The sequence below is a fragment of the Amblyomma mixtum genome, chromosome 4 (genome assembly GCF_055824585.1).
Source record: "Amblyomma mixtum isolate Tamu chromosome 4, ASM5582458v1, whole genome shotgun sequence".
Classification (NCBI taxonomy): Eukaryota; Metazoa; Arthropoda; class Arachnida; order Ixodida; family Ixodidae; genus Amblyomma; species Amblyomma mixtum.
This window is the reverse complement of record NC_143015.1, coordinates 101,793,172-101,816,179: the sequence shown is the minus strand read 5'-3', so window position 1 is coordinate 101,816,179 and position 23,008 is coordinate 101,793,172. Positions and strand designations below refer to the sequence as shown.

Here is a 23,008-nt window from a genome sequence, read left to right as displayed (position 1 = left end):
AGAGGCTTATTGAACTCAGCAGTCGAGCATTCGATGTAACTCAAGTCCTTCATGGATGGAATTGCGGATAAAAAGCTGTGAGGTTCAATCTGGTGCCAGATATTAAATCGGAGACTCTTGATGCGCTAATTGCCATTGAGAGCATCGGACAGGATGCCGTGGCAGGAGTTCAGTATGCCGTTGATAACGTCCATGTTTGTGATATGATGACGCTCATTGATGAAGTATAGGTGCTTGGCCACTCTTTGCAATGTTACCAGGCTGTGGCCTATAAGACAGGGAGAATGTCTGCTTGCTAAGGTGAACTGCCCGGGTCTTAGAGGTATTTCCCTCACTTCCATCTGGACCTAGTAGAGAACCTCATTCCATGTGGACAGGAGATGAATGATCTTGCATGATCGATTCGTGGCAGCGGTGCGGCGCACAGTGCTGTGAGTTAGTCCTTCCCTGCAGATGCTGGGCGCGCCCACATGGCTTGGCAAGAGACATTGCACTGGCGCAGCTGACTACGTCGTCCTCGCGGCTTTCGCTTCGTCTTGCTACACCTGCGAGGAATGAGTCATCACATTTCACAACTGCGGCAGGAGGGTTCTTGCGAGTCGTTACAGTATAGACTAACATGTTTACAACAACCGGTGTTCAGGGAGCAAACAATCAAGGGAGTCGGTATTTCTATCTTGCGATATGATTCGTGCTGGCTTCACCAGCAGCTCAGCTAATTGTGCCAACACTGGAAACGCCGGTACTACAAACCACCAGAGTAAAACCATAAATTTCCAATATTGGTCTGATTTCCTGTGCTGCTTGGGTTTAATTTTCACACGATTGAAGAAATTTCAGCAGAGCACTAGAAGCGAGTTCCGGTGAAAACCTCTGGTAGTTCAGTTTCTGTTGAGATTATACCGTTATACCGTTATGATTATAATGAGGTCCTGGTCCGTGTCGACTTCATTGTCATCACTGACGTTGCTTCTCGCTCTCTTTCCGAAACTATTGCGCTCTGCTGATCCATACCAATAGACCATTACTGTGCGACGTCACTGCACGTTAAAGAACCCCATCATCATCATCATCACTATCATCATCTGACTACGCCCACTGCAGAGCAAAGGCTTCTCCCATGTCTCTCTAGTAACCCTGTCCCTTCGCCAGTTGGGGCCACCGTATTCCCGCAAATTTCTTAATCTCACCCGTCCATCTAACTTTCTGCCCCAACAGCTACGCTTGCCTTCTCTTGGAATCCACTCCGTTACCCTCGAGGTGGTCGAAATTTCGGATCCCTTCACTATGGCGTCCTTCATAGCCTGAGTGGCTTTGGCACGTTCAAGCCCCATAAACCAAACCTAACTATTATACCTTATTCATAAGTTGCATTGACGAATAAACCACTTTGCCGTTCCTTGAACCTCAGCAATAATCCCGTTGTCTGAAACTCTTCCCTCCAACAGCGTTTTCAGAGCAGCGTCCGGGTATCAGGTTACCTGGGCGATCTACACGTGTAGCTGACAGGACACCCCGCAGTGACACGATGAAAATTCAACAGCGCAATTCAACCCTGCCGACTGCTCACTACTGCAGGAACCTGAATCAGAAATAGGCCGACTTCAGTTCACCATGCGCGATCCACACTTACCACAACGCAACCAGCACACGTCGCGCACCGACTCCAGAAGTTCAGGACGGAGATGTTGACGATGCAGGGAAGCTGCACATTCCACATCCAAAGCACCGGCGGCTGCCTGCGAAGGCAAAGCGCGAAACCGTATACCTTCTGGCGCACCGCGGTACAACCATATGTCCAGTTTTCTGTAACGGTCATAGCGCCATTGGACACATCTTAGTTAGCCAGAAGCACGGGAGTATCCTGAGGAACGAACGTCGGCGCTTAATTAAACCTCAAGCCGTCGGGGAGAGTCACCTTGAATCAAACGCTTGTTTATCTAAAGACGGTTTACTGTGGTTTAACGTCCCAAAGCGATTCAGGCTATGGGGACGCCGTAGTGAAGGGCTGCAGAAATTTCGACCACCTGGGGTTCTTGCACTGACATCGCACAGTACATGGGCCTATAGAATTTCACCTCCTTTGACATTTGAGTGCTTTGGTCGGGATCGAACCCACGTCTTTCCGGACAGCAGCCGGACGCCATAACCACTTAGCCACTGCAGCGGTTAAACTTTTGTCTGCGTGATACGCAGCTACTTGCATTCACAAATCACTGACACGTTAAAGCGAATGAATACCGCATGAATCATACCTTTCCAAATTGTTTTGTTTTTTCCCGTGCTCTGTAATGGCACTTCTAAAAAAAAATAGGAGCCCAGAACTTGAAAAGGGGAGACGGTGAGATGCGTGATTGCAATGCTGATTTCGAAAACGAGATATTTCTTAACACTCTGCCAAAAAATTATAATCGCCGCTAATTTTATTCCCCCCCCCCCCCCCCGGTGGGTCTGGTGTAAGGGAGTGTTCTTCGGCTCTAAAGCCTTAACTTGCGTTACTAATGCGCAATATAGCACTGTATCAAATATCCTTATAACCTGGAAAATTTCCGATGCAATCGGTAAAAATGATCACACCCTTGAATTCAAAAGTGGCCTTGATGTGACGTATATACGTTTCTCTATGCTGTTCGTTGTTAATTACTCGGCTAACTGAAGGGCAGGTCAGTCACGTCCACGCATAAACGTCGCCCAGTTAATTCAACTTCCTTTCAACACCAACTATGAGCCATTTATGTTGAACGATGAATAACGATGCAATATTTAAAATTTCATAGGCATGTAATTTAGTTGCGCATTTTCTTCTAGCGAATGAGGCGTTAGTCATTCGAACACATGGATCAAATCGTGGTATTCGCTTATGATCTCGCAATAACTTATGATTGAATTCCTTCTCTCAAGTTTCGGTTTCATCAACCAAACGACGGCTGTGACAACAGTTGAACTCTATGTCACGTGGGGCACGGAAAAATTGCAATATAAACGTTTATACGTAGATTTAACTCCCTATAACATTTTGGTTTGGTTTGGTTTGGTTTATGGGGTTTAACGTCCCAAAGCGACTAAGGCTATGAGAGACGCCGTAGTGAAGGGCTCCGGAAATTTCGACCACCTGGGGTTCTTTAACGTGCACTGACATCGCACAGTACACGGGCCTCTAGAATTTCTCCTCCAAAGAAATTCCAGCCGCCGCGGCCGGGATCGAACCCGCGTCTTTTGGGTCAGCAGCCGAGCACCATAACCACTGAGCCACCGCGGCGGCCCTATAACATTTTAACCAGCCTGCTGCAAGGGCTAGAATTACAAGTGCCGTGACCTAAAGTTTAACCACACGTCACAGTCATCGTTCGTTTGATGAAACAGAAATCAAAACATCGCCAAGACGAAATCCAATTATACATCATTATCGGTACTAGGTGAATGCTACGGTATTCTCCGTGTATATCAATGTCTAACACATCATTTCAAAGAAGAAAACAAGCAAGCATTTGGTGTCAGTGGTCCTTTAAATGAAATTCCACGAATCGTGTCCGCAAACTAGCATATCACACACAGCAGCACACTCGTTCATTCGTTCCATACAGGTACATCACGGCTGAAGTACTCTTCAAATCTGGCCTTGTTCTGTTGCTCGCTTCGATGAACTGACGCAACCTCTGCACGTACGACAGTCACAGAAGGAATAGCCAAACACCCCACCGGCTCTTTACCAAAATGCCAACCAAGTATTCAAATGATTCACTGTCTTCCTTCCATACACCGGATGAAGGAAAGGACAGAATTGACCGGAATAATGGTCCTCACATGAGCCGATTCAGTGCTCTGCGAAAACTACCGAAAAAATGCAGTGCGTTAACCCTATTTTCAGAATTAATTTGCTGACGGTAGCTACCTCTGCAGTCATGGACATAATATGAACCCCGGCATAACGGAAATAAGAGCGTTAGTGGACTTCACGTGCTGGTGCAAAACTATCTCTTGCAGATGCCTCAAACTCTGCACTGCTTTTCGTTATGTGGCAAGTCAAGTAATGCGTTAAAAAACTGAGCGTCGAAGCGGGGTTCATACTGGTTAGTCCGCGAGCACACGCCTAGTTTTCACTGGTTCCGCAGGCCCTATATGTAAAGGTAGTTAGTTCCTCTGGTACACTGCAGCAAACCTGAAATCTCAAGTCTGCATCTAGGTCTACGCAGCTCAAGGTACCTAAGGTAAGGTACTTACTGTGCTAATCTGAACTTCGGCGAAAAAGCGGCACCGCTCACCACGACACCGACTTCCTCAGCCGTTCTTGATTTCACGAGTATTTGAACCTATTTGCATCTGGGATCGCAAGTGACACAATGTCCGTGAGGGACTATAGCGTCAGATGCCAACAGCTAGTAGCACATACTTTCTGTGCGCTAAATTCAGATACACAAACTTTTAACTAAGCGCCAGCGTGTCGATCAGCAATGAAGGGCTTTCATCGACAAGCTCATCTTCTATTTTTGTGACTTCGTTAAACATCTGTCGCTCACTGATATGGAATGCCGGGACATGAATGTGCCTGGGTATTTCATGTCCGCTGAAATAGGAGATATTGCGGTTTAACTTAGAGAACGTCAAATGGCTTTGGGGGGCGTAGTAGTGGAGGGCACCGGATTCATTTAGACCACCTGGGATTATATAAAGTGGCCGTTGAGGAAACCCAGGTAGTTAGTTTAATGCCGAGCTGTCCCCACGGTTTCCCTCATAAGTTAGGTGCGACTACCAAGCGTTAAATACCGCAATTTAGTTCACGACAATTTATTTCACGGCAATTTATGAAACGCGGGCGCCGCGTCTGGCACTGACCTCGGCTACTCTGGTCCTAATGACTGAGCCACACTCAGGAGCCACCCGGCAGGTCCGAACGAAGTGAGGCATGGCAGGTAAGCAACCGATGGAAATGTAGCGATCAGTTAACTCGTTGCGCCGCCGCGGTGGCTCAGTTGTTATGGTGTTCGGCTGCTGACCTGAAAGACGTGGCTTCGATCCCGTCGAATTTCTATGGAAACGAAATTCCAGAGGCCCGTGTACTGCGCGATGCCAGTGCACCCAAGGCGGTCGATATTTCCGGAGCCCTTCACTACGGCGCTCTCATAGCCTGAGTCCGTTTGGGACGTTAAACCCCATAAACCATAAACTAAACCAATTAACTCGTAGGATTATGATTTAAAGGGTTTATCGTCCCAAAGCGGCTCACGCTGTGACAGACGCCAAAAAATAAAGGACTCCGGGTTTATCGGGGAGGAGGAATAACCGCGAACTTGACAGGACTGAAGTCGGGGTTTAACGTCCCAAAGCGACTCAGGCTATAAGGGACGCCGTACAGAAGGGCTCCGGTACTCCGACCACCTGAAGTTCTTAACGTTCAAGGACATCGCGCAGTACACGGTCCTCTAGAATTTTGCCTCCATCGAAATTCGACCGCCGCGGTCGGGATCGGACCCGGGTCTTTTGGGTCAGCAGCTGAGCGCCATAACCGCTCAGCCACAGTGGCGGCGGTCATAATGCAGGACTGCGGATAATTTCGACTACCCGAGGCTCTTTAACATGCGGTGAGATTGCATACTGCAAGGAACTGTAGCATTTTGCCTCCTTCGAAATGCGACCGCCGCGGCCTGAATCAAACCCACGTCTTTCGGGCCAAGAGTCGAGCACCAAACCACTGAGCCACCGTGGCAGCTTGCAGCAAACTGATCAGTGAAATACCTGTAGGGTTTTTAAGTCGCCACTTTATAAACAGGAAGAAAAATTTGTATTCATGCTTCCGAAATGACAACTTCCAGATCCCTTAATTCAAATTTCATGACAGGTAGGATGGTACACTCATAGCATAGCCTGATGTCAAGAGAGACCATTGATATAAAGTCTTGCACCATTCACTTCAAGCCCCAAGCGTCGAGGGTGTCGGTCCTACCCTCGCTGGCATACAGGCTGCTCGCAGAGCGCGGACGCTAAGGCCGGCAGAGGTGCTCCTGCAGGCAGTGGTCATCTCGGGTCGTCTTCTGTCCGAAGAGCCTCCTGCAAAAGCCGCACTGGAAATGACCGACCGTGCGGTGGAGGCGCTTGTGGGCTATGGCAGAGGTGGCGTTGGCGAACACAGCGCCACACTTGAAGCACCGATTCTCGAAATGTTTTTTTTTTCAAGTGCAGGGCCATAATGATCTCGTTACGGCACTTCCGGTAGCAGACGGGACATGGCACTTTGGTGCTCAGGGGCTCGCCGCGAAAGTCATGTTTGTAGATCTGGTGGGTTAATGAATGTGTGGGAAGATCGAAGTTGAATTTGCAGAGCCACCACATGTGGAGGGTGTCCTCTTCTGCCGGCAGAATGTGCTGCAGGGAGAAGAAAGCGGGTCGGTCACTTAGCGCACCCTTGTTCGCACCCTTGAGCGTACTGAAGCTTGCGGAAATGTTCAACAACAGCACCTGAACTAAACATTGTGGAATAGAATGAACTGGCAGAACCGAAAGTGAAACTATTCACTTCTTTGAATATAGCCAGTTATTATAAAGCTCAAAAGATAAAAAAAGAAACAGGTAGGCAACACCTACAGAATATAAATATAGGTTTAAAAAGTATTAAGATTAATCTTTTATTTAAAAACTTCGATCAGCATTTTGGCCTTGAACGCAGGGACAGTTCAGCCGCTAAATTGCAATCTAGCCACATGAGCACTCATGAATGGCCGGTTTTGTTGTTATTGGGGTTTAACGTCGCGAAGCGACCCAGCCTATGAGGGACGCCGTAGTGGAGGGCTCCGGAAATTTCGACCACCTGTGGTTCTTTAACGTTGTACATACATTTAATGACATATTAATAACAAGCAAGGATAATACATGCACCCTGATGATTTCATAATTGTGGCTTCATTAATAAAAATCTATTTCTGATACTCCCTTCACCCACTCCCCCTCAAGCATTGGGACGCACCTTTGTTCTGCCACACTGCTTAATGAGCAACCACGGAGTTTTCTCGAGTTGGCGCAACTGACGGAAACCTTCTTTCCACAAAACCTGTGTATGCCCTAATATTAGTGCCTAGTTTCACAGAAAGCTTATCAGCGCAAATGAAATGAGTTGCCTTTTCCACCTCAGACAGAACAATTTCCAAGAGCCACATGTTTGAGATGGCACCAAGAACGAGCCCGTTGATTGCTCAACCATAGCGAGGAAGAGAGGCATTAATGAACATGGTAGACCTCTCGTGTATTCCTTTAAAGTCTCTCCTCTTTGTTGTAGCAAAATTTGCATGGTCTGTATTTTTTTAAGATATGTTATAATTTGGTTTTTCAGTTGCAGTCCCAGCAAGCAGTAAGTGATGAACACAACCATGTGAATATCTGCGAAAGGGTCTGCCAGGAGACCCCCAAGCTACCGTAGATACCCTTTAACGCTATCGCGCCGAACTGCTAAGGTTAACTTAAGTGTCCATTTTTTTGCTTTGCAGTTCGTCTGGATCGAAATGGAACCGCGAGACACAAGGGTCCAACTCCTCCAGCAATGTCCGGCATCTACCGAGGATGACACGGGTGCGCGCTCTATCAGGTCACCACTACGATCTTTGATTAAAATATACAAGTGAATGATTTACTCTAATATGTCTACGTTCCTTCGCAATCAGACGGAAGATAGCGCTGATCTATTCGCCTTGTCAACTCGTAACCGCCCCGTAATTTTAGAAAAGTTTTTTTTTGGCGTTACCATTAAACTCCTAGTAGCAGAAAGTGTTACCTAGCGACAGCTTGTGAATCCTCACGGAAGAAAAGGATCTGGTTTATTTTATGGAGTTTAACGTCCTAAGGCGACTCGGAAGATGAGGGACGCCTTAGTGGAGGGCTCCTGATATGTAATTCCAGTCACCTGGGGTCCATTAACGGGCACTGGCATCGCACAGTACACGGGCTTCCAGCATTTCACTTTCATCGAAATGCGACCGCCAGAGCTTGGATCGAACCCGCGCCTTATAGCACAGCAGCCAATCATCGTAACTACTGACCTACCGCAGTGGCTGATACTCGCTCACTTCTGTCCGCAGTAACGGTTCCCTTTTTCATGTGATGTAGCTCATGCCACAGCTACGTAACCTTTCACTGAATTGCTAGGACTTTTTCCTGATCTCTTTATTCGTTTTACAGTTTATGGTGAAGCATATTCACTATAAACACTAATCCTATTGAGTGGACTGAAGGTTTATCGTTCATGGCTTAGGGGGATTTAACGTCCCAAAGCGACTAAGGCTATGAGGGACGCCGTAGTAAAGGACTCCGGAAATTACGGCCACCTGGGGTTCTGAAGGATTCCGCGATTACGCATACGCATTCAATATGCTAGTCTACACCGATGACGTACTTACCGAACGCAGTTTCCGCAGCTGGCGTAGCTCCGCCCAAATAGTCCAGCTGGACATGTTGTTCGAACTGGGCTCCTCAAGACGTCACCGCTAGGACCACACGTTCGCTCGGCGCCAGGGTGCGTCCTAGCGTGACCGGTACAGCACGAAACAGCTGGGCAGCAATGGTATGCCACCATGACAACGAAGCACCCGCGTCTCCCTGTGGTGCGCCGCATATTGTGGAACGTATTATAATGCAGGTTGAAAGTCCGCAAATGAGACGCGTCGCACAGATGAGATACACGCAAGAAAGTCACTAGCAGCAGTGGTGTGCGTACGGCTGCAGCACTGGAGCGTTTCATTTGTCGACCTTATTTGTCTTTTAGATGTCTCATTTTACCCAAAGCCTATAGAACTGTTGAACACCGATGAGCCAGAACATGTATCCCCGTGGGCTGGAAATCCGTTCCAACACGTCTAAGCTTTGTAATAGAAAACAAAACAACATCGTTCGGACAAGTTTGTCGTTCACTAATGAAGCAATTAAGATGGGAAAAGATCTGCCGGAAGCATGCTGCAGTTCTATTTATGAGCCGCTGTGTTTCTCTATTGTGTCGTGCGTTCGGCCCTTATTTCTTTGGCAGCAGCTCAAGGTTCTGATATCCGAATTCTTGCGCTCTTCCTGGAGACCTGGGACACCCCTTATGAGGGAAGAGGTTGAAAATGCCACCCCCCATCCCCCCAAAATAGTTTCTAAGGCAGGCAGGAAGATAAACATCAATACCCCTGACGGGCACTGCCATCGTAGAGTGTAAGCTCTCTTGTGCCTGCAAATGTCAATGCCCCATTTCAAATGTAGAAGAGCGCAGAGCACGCCTCCACGACCAAGCAGCGCTTCTTGTCATCGCCAGAACGTTGAAAGAACCCTCCAGAGACCAGGACTGAGGGCCATCAACAAGCGTCACACCGCCACTGTCTTTTATACACGTTTACCAATCAAATAAACAAGGGTGTATTGGAAAACCCCGCTCAGAGAGTTGCTGGGTTGCTACCTCCACTGTGCACGTGGTAGCTCCCGAGGTTCAAGACAGAAAAGTCGGCTGCAAACCCGACAGTGATAGCCCAAGCCAGGGGTCTCCATACGAAACTCTGAAGGCAGCCTCAGACTTTTGTCGTGACTTTGCCGTTAATCACCTAGCATGCGGCAATCCCCCTGGAATGCTACACAATGAGGTGAAAAGAGGTGGGCCGAGACATCATGACAACATGCACACGCCATTGGTGGCCGAGCTTACTGTGAGGGCACTTGCCATTTAGTTTTTGAGCTGTATCCTATACAGTGAAGTCTGAAAGAGCTGGTCTGTACTGCATCGCCACAGGCAAAAGGTGAAAGCGTTTGACTCTAACAGCGTTCACTGACATGCTTAGACGGTAGTGAACTTCCTTGAGGTAACGTTGCAGACAGGGTTCAAAGGGTACGTGGCTTAGAGACAACGTTTAGACCCGTACGAAACCGAGAAATCGAGAAACCAGAAACACGAGAAAGGCCGAAAATCAATTTCTTAGCGTGGATGCTTCTCTAATTAGAACTCTACCTATCTTATACTGCATTCGAAAAAATGGCATCCAGGCCGCCCTCTGCAGTGTAGAAGATATCGCTCCAACATTAATTTAGCGGACACCCAACCCGCGCGCTGTTCCAGCGGACTAAGACACTTGAATGTGCTCTACGGGTGCACATCTGAACCATGACTTAACGGCAGGGATGAAAAACGGCGTGATAAGTCACACAAAAACGATGCAGGCACTTTCCATCCATAACTCACTGCCTGCATAACTCCAGTGTAATTATGCGGACTACTGTAGTTACCTCACTACCGCCACAGTGCACGCACTTGTATGAAAATGTACACAGCTGCCAAACAGCAGCAAGCAAGGTCGCCCAGCATCAGTAACATGCTACACGTGTTCGATTCCAAGAGAAGGCAAGCGTGGCGCGGGGCCGGCTGAAAGTTAGGTGGGCGGAGGAGACTAAGAAGATTGGGGGGACACGGTGGACGAAGCTGGCAAAGGACACGGTTAATTGGAGAGACACGGGAGAGGCCTTTGCCCTGCAGTCGGTTTAGTGATTCTGAGGATGCTCATGATCATACAGGTAGATTCGAGGCTTCCTTGAGTTGCAAGTCAGCGCCCGTCCGTGTGTCTTCCTTCAGTCTTCGTCCAAGTTAGCGCTGTTATTAAGGAAAATATCGTACCAACTAGCCCAAGCATCCGCTTCAACGACCAATTAATATTGCACTCAATGGGATCCCAAGTCAATACAGCGAGGAAAGCATACGATGGCGCATAATTTCTTAAGCTGATTTGTTCGCGATATCACCGTTCAAAGACAGCAGAATGCAGTTTCGTGTAAACACGGGAAGCAAGCCACGCGTTTTTTTTTCTCAGATGTGCACATTTGAAGCTGTGCGGCGCAGAACTGAGAAACCGAAATTTTCATGCATTCGATCACGTCGCCGGGCTACAAAATCATCAACTTACCCTTGAAAGAAATTCGGGTGGGGGCGTTGAAAACCAGGACGCCAAGGGGCTGACGGCGAGGTACCACATCTAAAGAAACGCAATCCCTGCAGAAAGGAAAAGAACGATTCGAGATAATATAGTAAATAAAGTGCAGATAAATTGCATTGATCACCACTCAAATTTCAGTTGAATGTTTTTTTTATATTTTACCAACAGCCTAAGCATGCCATGATTACTAGAAACGGTGGTCCCAAAATGGCTCCCTGAGCACTGCCTCAGCGCGCATGTAGATATGCGTAGCCGCTTCCGAGATAAGTTATCCAATGCAATTCTACACCAATTGAATGGTTTACAGATAAGTAAGCCTTCTTGGCATCTTAGGGATTCTCTCGAGTCGCCGTGCCAAGGGTTGGCACAATGTTCATTCCCCTACAGGATGTCAAAAATTCAGTTCTCACGATTTTTTTTAACACAATGCGCGGTACTTAAAAGCAGCTTTGCACAGGACCAAGCCAACAGAATAGGTTTCACAGCCTTCTGCTGAACTAATGTTAAGTAGTGCATTTTAGCTGCTGCAGCTGGCGTGCGTGTTGACATCGAATATTAAATGTGGTTGAGAAGCAAGCGCTCATGTGTTGCACAAGAGAGGCATGGCTACTATTTCCCGCCATCCGGACTACTACTTTTCTTATCCGTTCTCCTGCGGGGGCCTCTAACCTCCGTATAATTCCTCTTTCCTGCAATATGTCACCAGTCCTGCGTGCTGGCCACCGGCATGCTGTTGCCTCCCATCATAGTCTCCCGTTTAATACTCATGGGGTGGCATACACGAATGCCTCTCACGTGGCTGCTCCCAGCTCCGGTAGCCAAGTCATCCTTTATCCTCTTCTGTCTACACCTATCACTCACATTAGCGGCTAGCTCCTACAGGCCCCTTATATTCATTCTCTCACTCTAGGTACTCTCAATAATTCACGCCAATCAACATTTTCATTCGCTCCCAGCTGTGCCCGGTTATACCATCTTCTTGAGAGGACATAGTGGTACCGCTAAAAAAACAGGGACGAGGGACGCCTGTGTTGTCTACGTCTACCCTCGTCCCTGTTTCTTTAGCGCTACCGCTATGTCCTCTCAATCCGAACACCAACTAGCCCAGCTTTCTGCCTTAAATAGCATCTACACTGACTCCCAGGCAGCCATTCGAGCCATTCACTCAAAAACACTCCGACCAGATCTCTTCACGCAACTCGGGGCCACACTTGCGTCGCTACAGCCTTGCCCCGTCTTCTTCCCATAGATTCCTGGACACTCACCGATTTCCGGCAATGCGTTGGCTAACCAGCTCGCCTCTAAAACTTGTATGCGCGCACTGTTCATCCCCTGGCCAAGGCCATCGAAGGGCGGGTCGGTACAGCCCCTTCGTGCTGTTGTCAAAGAGTATTACAATCCTTCCCTCCTTAATCACAAGCTCTGCCCGACCGTCATCCTAGTGTTTCTGTGCGGGATGCTCATATACTTCGACGGCTTTATCTCTACAAATTCCGTCGCGATCCTTCATGCCCCAACTGCCTTGGCCCTAATGCCAACCTCTCCCACTGTTTATTCTCCTTCCCCGTCCTTCCGTAATCATATCCCCCCCCCCCCCCCTCCACCTTCGGGACCTTGATGGACTGGCTTGGAGCTGAAGGTGAACAACAGCACCTGCTCGTGCAGCACGGAACGGACGTTTTAGGTGCCTAATTTTTGCGCATGAACAAAGTGTTGTACTACTACTACTTCTACTGCTACTACTACCGCTACTACTACTACTCTAGCAACTTCCGGCATCTCCCGAGCACGACGCGGATGCGCGCTTTACCAGGCCGCCACTACGATGTTTGATTAACGCATCCAATCTAATCCTTCACTACGGCGTCCCCATAGCTTCAGCCGCTTTGGGACGTTAAATCCCCATAAACCTTAAAATCTTCTATGGACATGCATCAGTATGACAGTCATATTTGAATGCACAGGCATTCAGATATGATTGTCTACAGTGATCGACGTACTTACCGAAGGCTGCTTCTGTAGCTTGCAGAGCTCCACACAAATAGTACAGCTGGGCACAGACCGCTAGGACCCCACGCTCCCTCAGCGCTAAGGTTCGTCCTAGCGAGTCCGGAACTGCAGGACACAGTAGTGCAGCCAAGACATCCTGTCCAGGGTCTGTTGTCACCATGACAACGAAGAACCGGTGTCTCTCTGTGGGGCGCCACATAATGTGAAGCATGTTACGAACAGGTGTAAAGTGCGCAAATGAGACGCGAGACGCGTCGGACAGACGAGATAGACGCAAGAAAGGCGATAGCAGCAGCGCTGTGCATACGGTTGTAGTACAGGAGCCTTTCATTTGCCGAGGGCGCCATATATTGTGAAACATGCTACTTAACAGGTTTAAAGTGCGCCAATGAGACGCGTCGGACAGACGAGGAAGGCGCAAGACAGGCGAAACCAGCGGTGCTGTGCATACGGTTCTAGCACAGGAGCCTTTCATTTGCCGCGCTTATTCGTCCTTCCGTTGTCTCTTTTTGACTACAGCCTAGAACTATTGAACACCGATGAGCCAGAACTTGTACCCTCGTGGGCTGGAATTCCGTTCCTCCGCATTGAAGTTTGTTACTAAAAAATAAAACATCCTTCGGCCAAGTTTGTCGCTCTCTAACGAAAAAATTAAGCGTGTTAAAAAGTTCTGCCGAAAGCACGCTGCAGTTCTTTTATGAGCCGCCGTGTTTTTCTGTTGTGTCATTGAATCGTTTCACTCTAACAGCGTTGACTGACATGCTTAGCCAGTAATCCACTTCCTTGAAGTAATGTTGCAGAGACTCTTCTAAGCTGTACATCGCTAAGAGACAACGTTTAGTCTCTTGCAAGCAGCCATAAATACGGGAAAGGGCTAAATTAAATTTTATAGCGCGGATGTTTCCTTAATTCGAAATTTATCAATTTTTTAGCGCGGATGTTTCCTTAATTCGATCTTTACCAATTTAATACAGCTTTGGAAAATATAACACCTAGGCCGCCTCTCCAACTGTTCAAAATATGGCTGCGTAATCAATTTGTTGTTTCTTAGCGGACACATAACTCACACGTGGTTTCAGCTCACGAAGAACACTTGAATGGCGGAAGAGTGAGGGAAGAAAAGAGAGGATAACTCTCGCATTCTGGGTGCACATTTAGACCACGACGGGATGATAAGGATAAAGAATTCCGCGAAGAACTCACCATCGCCAGAACTGTGCACGCACTTGTATCAAAAGGTGCACAGCTGGTAAACATCAGTACAAGCGAGTAGGGAAGGTCACCCAGTACTGATAACCGACATGTTCCACGTGTTCGATTGCAATCCCATTCTTTTACGCAACGCAAAACAATCAGGATGGGAAGTGGTGATCACAGATTCGCGATTCCCTCTAGTGACCATTAATGTTGCGCTCAGTGGTATCCTAAGTCAAAGCAGCGAGGAAAGCATACGATGTCGCCTATTTTCTTAAGCTTTTTTGTTCAAGACGCCTGCGGTCCGAGACGGTACAGTGCAGCTTGGTGTAAACAAGGCAACAAACCGCGTCAATTATTCCTCAGATTTGTGCAATAGAAGCTGTGCGGCGCAGAATTGAAAATCTGAAATTTCTATGCATTCGGCATTGTCACCAAGCAGTATAACCATAAACTCACCCTTGAAATAGATTCGGGCGGCGCTGTTGAAAACCGGGACGCCAGAGGGGCTGATGGCGAGGTACCACATCTATAGAAAAGCCATGCCTGCAGGAACGACAAGAAGGATTCGAACTAATGTAGTAAAGAAAACGCAGATAAATTGCATTGATCACCTCTCAAAGTTGTGTGGTATGTTCTCCCATTTAATCACAGCCTTAGCATAGCAGGGTTACTGGAAACGGGGATTCGAGCTGTGACTCACTGAGCACTCCCTCGGCGGACAAGCAGCACTGCGTAGCCGCGCCTGAGATAAGCTTTCCAACCCATTTCTACGCTGATTGAATGATTTTCAGATAAGTAGACTTCTTGGCCTCTTTGTTAGTCCACTTGAGTCGCCGTGCCAAGGGTCGGCACAATTTTTATGCATATACAGGATATTAAAAAGGGAGTTTGAGGATCTTTTAAAAACAGACAGTGTGCGGTACTTGAAAGCTGCTTTTGCACATAGTTAGTGTGACCCGGCCCTTTAAGTTTCACCGTCTGTGTCCTAATGAACTCTGGTTAATTAGTGCACCTTTAGCCACTGCAGCTTGCGTGCATGTTGACACTGAATATTAAAAGTGGTTGCGAAGCAACCGCCCATGAGCTGTACTGGAGAGAAGATGATACTATTCTATTCATCCAGACGGCCCCACTTTCCTATTTTCTACCCACCGGGGGCATGTATCCTCCGTATACTTTCTTTTCCCTTCAATATGTCGCCAGTCAGACAGAATGATGATGCTTAGCTTTCTTTCCTTTTATCTCTCCTTTCTTTGCCTTTGCTTGGGTATGACCGTCGGACACTTGTATCCTCCCCCTCGCTTATGTAATGTCCCCACGGAACCCTTAACGGTTAATAAATGATGATGATGATTACGAGTCCGGCATGCCCCTACTTACATTCCGCTGCCTTTCATATTATTTACCCTTTAATACTCATGGAGGGTCATACACGAATACCTATAACGTGGCTGCGCGTGGCTCCGGTAGCAAGGTCCTTTTTATTGTTTTCTACACCTGTCACTCACACTTGCGGCCCGCTCTTACATCCCCCTGAAATTCTCTCGCTCGAGGTCCTCTCCATCATTCACGCCAGTCAACGTTTTCATTCGCTCCCACTTGCGCCTGGTTGTAACATCTACCCTGATTCCCAGGCAGCCAATCGTGCCATTCACTCAAAAACACTCAACAGATCTGTCCATGGAACTCGAGGCCACATTAGCGTCGCTACGCCCTTGCCCAGTCTTCTTCCAATAGATTCCGGTACAATCAGGGATTGACGGCAATGCGTTATCTAACCAGCTCGCCCCTGAAACTCATATTCGGGCACTGTTGATCCCCTGGCAATCAGAGGGCGGGTCGAGATTATCCCTTCGTCCTACTGTCACAGTATTACAACGCTTCCTGCCTTGATCGCGACCTCTGCCCCGACCCTCATACTATAGTTTCTGTAGAGAGGCGAGAGGCTCACATCCTTCGACGGCTTTATCTGTATGGCATGATAGCCTAGACAACGTATGAGAAAAAGTATCTGGGAGAGTTGTTGGAGAGAACGGTCCAGTTGTTGCCACGCATAGTCGCCAACAGCGGTCATGCCTTATTCAGAACTCGGCGAAGGCCGTTTGTGGGCCACTATTTATCACCAGTCTAGAGGAATCGGCTTCAAAAAAATTTGCGCAAGAATTGGGCTTCAGCGGTTTGATCTATCGTCTTCATCGGGTCGGCGAAAGAGGAACTAGAAACGCTGTTCAATGTAGGCCCCTTAAACAAAGGTGGGTATTTTGTACGCACCTTTGTGCGTACAAGGATGTGCACAATCGAAGCCATGAGGAGCAGAACTGAAAACTTGAAATTTCCCCGCATTCGACCAAGACACCGCGCAACACAGCCGTGTACTCACCCATGAAATTCAAAATTCAGACGTTGGAAACCAGGGCGTCGCGGGGCTGGTGGTGAAGTGCCACTTCTCAAGAAGCGCCATCCCTGCTGAAGTGAAAAGACAGATTCAAGGTGACATCCTAAAAGAAGCGCTGAAAAATTATTTTGACCACCGCTCCAACTTCAGTATATGTGCGAAATAACTAATAGAGGAAAGAGGACCATTCTCGTGTGATGCTGATTTTTTTTTGTTATTTTCTTCGCACTTAGTTACTTCACGGTAGGAGGAATAGAACATACGGCACAAGTCAAAGCTTCAATGGTGGGGAACGGATGTCAGCGACAGAGCAGGTGGAAAGAAGCCACATCACCGAAAATCACCTGATATGTCAATGCAGGCAATCCCACTCCTATACTAGTATAGATATTATACATCTAAACTCGATACTCTTATAAAGCGTGGTGTGTTACGTTCAGTTTTCCATAAGCAATTGTGCAACTAACTGCATAAGCAACTAGGGTTACCACACGCCGGACATAGAAGCAATAGAGCATTTTCACTTTATTTTGCTCATCTCGAAGAACATCTTGCCACGAAACATGCCAGGGTGGAAATGAATTTTTCAGTCTTGAAATTCTTTGAAGCTCTCTTTTCTCAGCTTTTTTTTTAGCGGGGGGGGGGGGGAGAGGTTTGGTTTGGTTTATGGGGTTTAACGTCCCAAAACGACTCAGGCTATCAGAGACGCCGTAGTCGAGGGCTCCGGAAATTTCGACCACCTGGGGTTCTTTAACGTGCACTGACATCGCACAATACACGGACCTCTAGAATTTCTCCTCCAAAGAAATTCAACCGCCGCTGCCGGGATCCAACCCACATCTTTCGGGTCAGCAGCCGAGCACCATAACCGCTGAGCCACCGCGGCGGCTGGGGGAAGGAAGGATATATGCATATATATTTATATGGCCCGCTGCGGCAAAAACCCGACTTACTTATATGGCGAGTGGGATGTTTCGTAAGTGTTTAATTACATTGAACGGCGCTACGCCTAATGAAAGGACGGCTGGAATGTCTTCGAAAAACAACGACGCAAGCATTACCACCTAAGCATTGGCCACCTAACCACGTGACGAAAGAGTTAAACATCACTTGTTTGCTCACCATGGGCTGGTGGCCCGGCTGTCTCCAAGGAGGCGGGATACCCACATGACGAATGCACTCCAGACGTGCACGTCGGGCTCTGAGCGTTGACCACGGCCAGCGTTGTAGCAACGCAGTGTGGTCTGTGCAAGGTAATAATTAGGGATCCACCATCAAGACACGCACCGCATGAACGCAGCGTAAGGCGATTTAAAAACGCGCCGTTTAAACAATAACCTCCTTCAAATAAAGTGCCCGATTTATTCTTCCAAGAAGGCGAAACCAAATAATTTTTGTATGGACTTTGACTGTCTAAAGTGCGTAGAGGCGAAAGCGCTTTCCGCACCACTTTCGCTGCTTCTGTGGCACTGGTGACGTCACTACCGGATGTCGTCACACATGATTGAGTACTAATTACTAAGTTGTGACAAATTACTAATCAATCACTGATTTAGGATTAATGTGTAAGTACTAAGTGACCGCTAAATAATCACGCTTAAGCTTCGTTTTTAGGAGTAAGCTGTCGCGTTGGCAGAGGGCCCACCGAACGCCACCTTCCGTTCGGCGCGATGCCTTGCCCTTTGAACGCAACGCTTTTTGAGGAAAGGAAATGGCGCTGTAATACTCGGTCATCTCGGTGGACACCCGAACCGCACCGAAAAGGAAGGGAGGAAGTCGGGAGTGAAAGAAGAAAGAGGCGCCCTAATGAAGAAAATTAAAATTGTATTTGAGGAAAGAAAATCACATATCGCGGTGGACACCCGTCTTCCAGATGCTGTATGTAACACCGGACGGACAGGACATTGAGCCATTAAAGGCTTTCGCCTTAATACATGAACTTTGGTAGCTGCTCGGATCACTGAAGTGCCATCAAAGCGATAACTTTCATTCCCGTTGAACCAAAGCGAATGCCACAAGCTTCAAACCTTTGCAGACTCCACTCTAGAACTGAACTGCTTGCGCATAACTCATTAACCTGCTCGTGCGAAGTGGTCATGATGGCAGCACTACATATAAGCAAAAGCCTTCAAAACCCCACAGGATAAAAAAACGAAGTGCTCTCTGTACTGCAGGCAAAGAAAAAACAACTCGACCCTACAAAAGCGCGCCGACAAACATTAACGCTACGCAACTAACCGACTACTGGCTCCAGATGCCACGACTCGTTGTCAGCAGCGGTTCAGGGTATCGATCATACTAGCTTTAGCTAAGCACAATGAATTTTTGCACGCATTTAACCTTAGGCCACTTTATTGACCTTTTGGCGTCAGCCTGTACTGCATCACCATCATAATAATGTAATAAAATGTAGGCAGTTAAGAGACAAATAATCTCAGTTGAAAAACTACACCAAATATTTCAGCATAATATTCACCGTTTGCTAGCCGGAGACTTCAGTGAGTGCACGTTAGTTGAGTAACCATCAAGCGCTAAGTACCGACCGAAATGCATTTTTTTCTTTTACAATCGCGACAGTCGAAGAGTGCGCTCCGCCAGTGAATAGGATTTCCAAGTGCTTCAGGATGCTGGACTAACGAGTCTACCTCTACTCTTTTGCGTTATTAAGGCGAAAGATTTTAATGCCTCATACTGTCGTTAGCTGCCGGGTCAGCAGCTGTGTCGGCAGATGTGTGCGTGTTTTGACGGGCGTCCACCGAGATATGTGAGATAGTTACTGCGTATTTTCCTTTCCTCGAATACAATTTTCGGTTTCTTCATTACAGCCCATCGTTCTCTTTCTTCTTTTACTCCCACTGCCTCACTTCCTATATGGTGTGGTTCAGGATTGGATTGGATTGGAAAACGTTTATTGTCAGCACTGAGCCCTAGTGGGTATTATACTAGGTGGCTTCGAGCCCATGGCTCTTGGCGACCTTGTGAGCCCACTCAGTGGCCCGGACTTGCGTCAACGGGTCTGAGCTGGCCAGTATAGCCTCCCACCGCTCTAGAGAAGGGACTGGTAGTAGGTCCGCCGGTGGCGGCGCCTTTTTGCAGCTCCATAAAATGTGGTCATATCCGGCTATCTCGCCGCATTGTTTGCAAGTAGCGTTGTATTGTGTTGGATACATGTGTGCTAGTCTCGACGGGCTAAAGAAGGCTCGCGTCTGGAGCCGACGCCACGTTACCTCCTGGCTTTTGTCGAGCTTTTTGTCTGGTGGCGGATAGATCCTCCTTTCCAGTTTAAACTGATTGGTGTATTCGTGAAATGATATGAATGCATCTCTCGTGAAATTTGGGGACTCGACCCGGCTCACTGCTCGGCTGACATAACCTCGAGCTATACTGTGAGCCAACTCGTTTCCCCTGTTCCCCGAGTGTGCCGGCACCCATATTAGTTGTGTGGTTCAGGTGTCCACCGAGATGACAGAGAATGCCATTTCCTTTCCTCAAAAAGCGTTGCATTCAAAGGGCAAGGCACCGCGCAGAACGGTCGTGGTGTTCCGTGGACTCCCTGGCAGAGCTTGAACACGCTGTCGCGTTCCACTTCTAAAGGCGAAGCTTAAACGCCATTAATTAGCCGTTAGTTAGTATTAATCAGTAATTAGTCATTAATTAGCGATTTGTCATGAGTTATGTGTGACGTCATCAAGTCGTGACGTCACCAGTGCCACGTACTCTAAGTGGTGCGGAAAACGTTTTCGCCCCTATGCACATTAAACAAGTGCCCCCAGAATTTTTTGCCACCTAAGACGGTATATCTTTATTTCTTTTTTATTTCTTTATTTTTTAACCTTGTCGGTATTCAATTTTAGCCGTTGCTGCCTGTGAAGTTAGGACAGACAACAAGCCGGGAATGTACAAACTGTTGTGTACGGGTAACACGACAGTACCGGTTCCTAAAAAAAAAAAAAGCAAAACTCTGGGGCAGCGTATGAGCATCGAGCATTCGCAATATCGAACGAATTCAGAGTCATTAGCCACCTTCGTTATAACCGGTACAAATTTTTCGTTATAACCGCATATCTACTCTTTAATGCCAAAGTAAACAGCAAAAGACGACGAACTGTTTCACACCACTTCGAATGTTCTACGTCCATTGTTTGGCCGTAAGGGACGTTTGACGTTTCAGAAAATTGGTTTGGGGAACCAAAAGTCATTGCTGCGACTCCCTGTGATAAGCTACACTGTGATTCGACTAGCAATCTTATGCTCCGTAATGCGTTGAATATTTTGATACTACTCCGAACATTCTACACCAGTTAGGTCGTCCACAATCTGTGTATCGATGGTACCACACACTAGTCCCACTTGAATGACCTTATGTTTCATACTAACGCTACCTTGAGTAATAGTAGCAGTATTAAAGCTAACGCTCTAAAATTCTGAGTTCCAAAAAAAAGGAAAAGGTTCTTACTCGATGGCCATCACCACGCGGCGCCAGGAACTGCCCATAGTCCAGGCGCACACAGCAGATCCAGATTTTGAACGCATCGCTGAAAAGAAAAAAAAACTATTCCAGCGTCTCTTCGCGCTTTGCTGCGTGTCATGGTGCATAAGCAGCAAATTCTGTGCGCGCATGCTGGTTTGGTTTGGTTTACTGGAGTTTAACGTCCCAAAACGACTCAGGCTATGGGGACGCCGTAGAGAAGGGCTCCGGAAATTCGGACCACCTGGGGTTCTTTGCATACGTGCGTGTATTGGGTTCCATGCTACAAAAGCAACCAAGGATACCACGAGTCAAACTCATGATTGGAAATCAAAGCTGAGCTCATGGATTGCTACTTTTATTGCGAAAGCAATACTACGCTCATGAATGGCCTTTCGCGTAGCGGCGCCCGGTAGCCACGTTTGACCTTTAGAATGACCTCTGACGTCATACCAGGGTGAAAGATGGGCTACCAAGTCGAGTCGTCGCGCAGCAGTGGCCGGTAGCCACGTGTGACATTTCGAATCACCTATGACGTCATGTCATGCCTAGTGACGTCATTGCGTGATGTCATACAAGGGTGCGAGATGGTCTACAATGTCTAGTCGCGCAGCGGCGGCCGGTAGCCACGCGTGATCTTTAAACACGGCGCGCCGCGTTCCTTCCGTTAGAGGCGCTGCGCTCGCTTTCGCTACCTACCAGGCTTAACCGAAGCTAAGCCCCGCCAATTTTTAAATATTTTGCTTGTTGTTTCGTGTAAATTTTTCGTGTTTTACGAGTTTTTTTCATTGGTTTATGGTGGTCTTACGGTCCAAACTGACTCAACTGCCATGCGAGAGGCCGTATTGAAGGGCTCCGGAAATTTCAACCACCTGGGGTGAGTTCTTTAACGTGCCCTGATATCGCGCAGTACGCGCGCCTCTAGAATTTCACCTCCACCGATATTCGACCACCGCGGCCGGGATCGAACCAGCGTCTTGGCAATAAAATACAGCTTACTCTGACCACTTCGCCCCGCAGCACACAAAGCGGCTTTCCTTGTTTTACATGTGCGAAGTTATACGTAAGATCCGTGTGTCCGATGCGAAGGCAGCATAAGTTATCCTCAACTATGGATTCTTGGTCACGACACACTCATATTATCCGAGAATCGACATCCCCATGTAACCTTTTTGTTGATTTTGTGGTGTCTAGACGCGGCCCCACATTTATTGCAGACCGCTTCAGACCCCATGAGCGGCGACGTCCAACAAACAACACGTCCGCTCTGCCGCTTCAATGTTTCGTCCGGCGCGTGCGTGGCACCTCATCTTCCTTTCCAAAGCGCCAGTTCATGTGGTGGCGCTACACTTTCATTATATGATGTGCGTGAAATCTTTTTTTGGTTTATTCGCTACCATCATCATCAGCCTGACTACGCCCACGGCAACACAAAAGCCTCTCTCATATCTCTCCATTAACCCTGTCCTTTGACAGCTGCGGCCACTGTATTCCCGTAGACTTCTTAATCTCATCCACCCACCTAACTTTCTGCAACACCCTGCTAGCTTGCCTTCTCTTGGAATTCACACCATTACCCTTCCCAACCAGCACTTATCTTGCCTTCGCATTAGATGCCTTGCCTGCCCAAGCGCTTGTTCCTTCACCCACTCTGCCTGCTTCCGGTCTCTCAACGTTGCACCCGCCATTTTTCTTTCCAGAGCTGGTTGCGTTAGCCTCAACTTAAGCTGAACCCTCTTTGTTAGCCTCCACGTTCCTGCCCCGTAGCTGAGTCCCGATACGATACAGCTGTTGTATAATTTTCTGTTCAGGAATATTGGTGAACTACCCTTCATGATCTTCGAGCTCTGGTATACAGCACACTCTGGTATACTTAGTCGACGTGGCTCGCGGTCCAGCCTAATGAAATGCTTAGTAGACGTTGCACCTTGTTTGGTTGTATGTAACTGCATGGAGCAGTTACCTGACACCGATGTTCACTCTCGCATTGCATCTCACCTAGCTTCG

General features: G+C 47.8%; 1 protein-coding gene and 1 long non-coding RNA gene across 3 annotated transcripts; both read right to left on the bottom strand.

Annotated features, from left to right (window-relative positions):
- Positions 1 to 272: 272 nt before the first annotated feature.
- LOC149347624 (uncharacterized) lies at positions 273 to 10,988 on the bottom strand. Of its 2 annotated transcripts, XM_089585631.1 has the most exons (4): positions 10,902 to 10,988; positions 8,382 to 8,580; positions 1,634 to 1,739; positions 273 to 545 (listed from the first exon to the last, which is right to left on the bottom strand). In XM_089585631.1, exons 2-4 carry the CDS (start codon positions 8,433 to 8,435, stop codon positions 361 to 363), a joined length of 345 nt encoding a protein of 114 aa, XP_089441757.1. In that variant the 5' UTR covers positions 8,436 to 8,580; positions 10,902 to 10,988; the 3' UTR covers positions 273 to 360. The 2 variants fall into 2 exon arrangements, with proteins under 2 accessions (XP_089441757.1, XP_089441756.1); XM_089585630.1 differs by lacking the exon at positions 8,382 to 8,580.
- Positions 10,989 to 14,592: 3,604 nt separating this feature from the next.
- LOC149347623 (uncharacterized) lies at positions 14,593 to 21,063 on the bottom strand. The gene is made up of 4 exons (XR_016292171.1): positions 20,990 to 21,063; positions 17,656 to 17,777; positions 16,519 to 16,604; positions 14,593 to 14,681 (listed from the first exon to the last, which is right to left on the bottom strand). It is a non-coding gene; the product is annotated as an uncharacterized LOC149347623 (long non-coding RNA).
- Between the last annotated feature and the right edge of the window lie 1,945 nt (positions 21,064 to 23,008).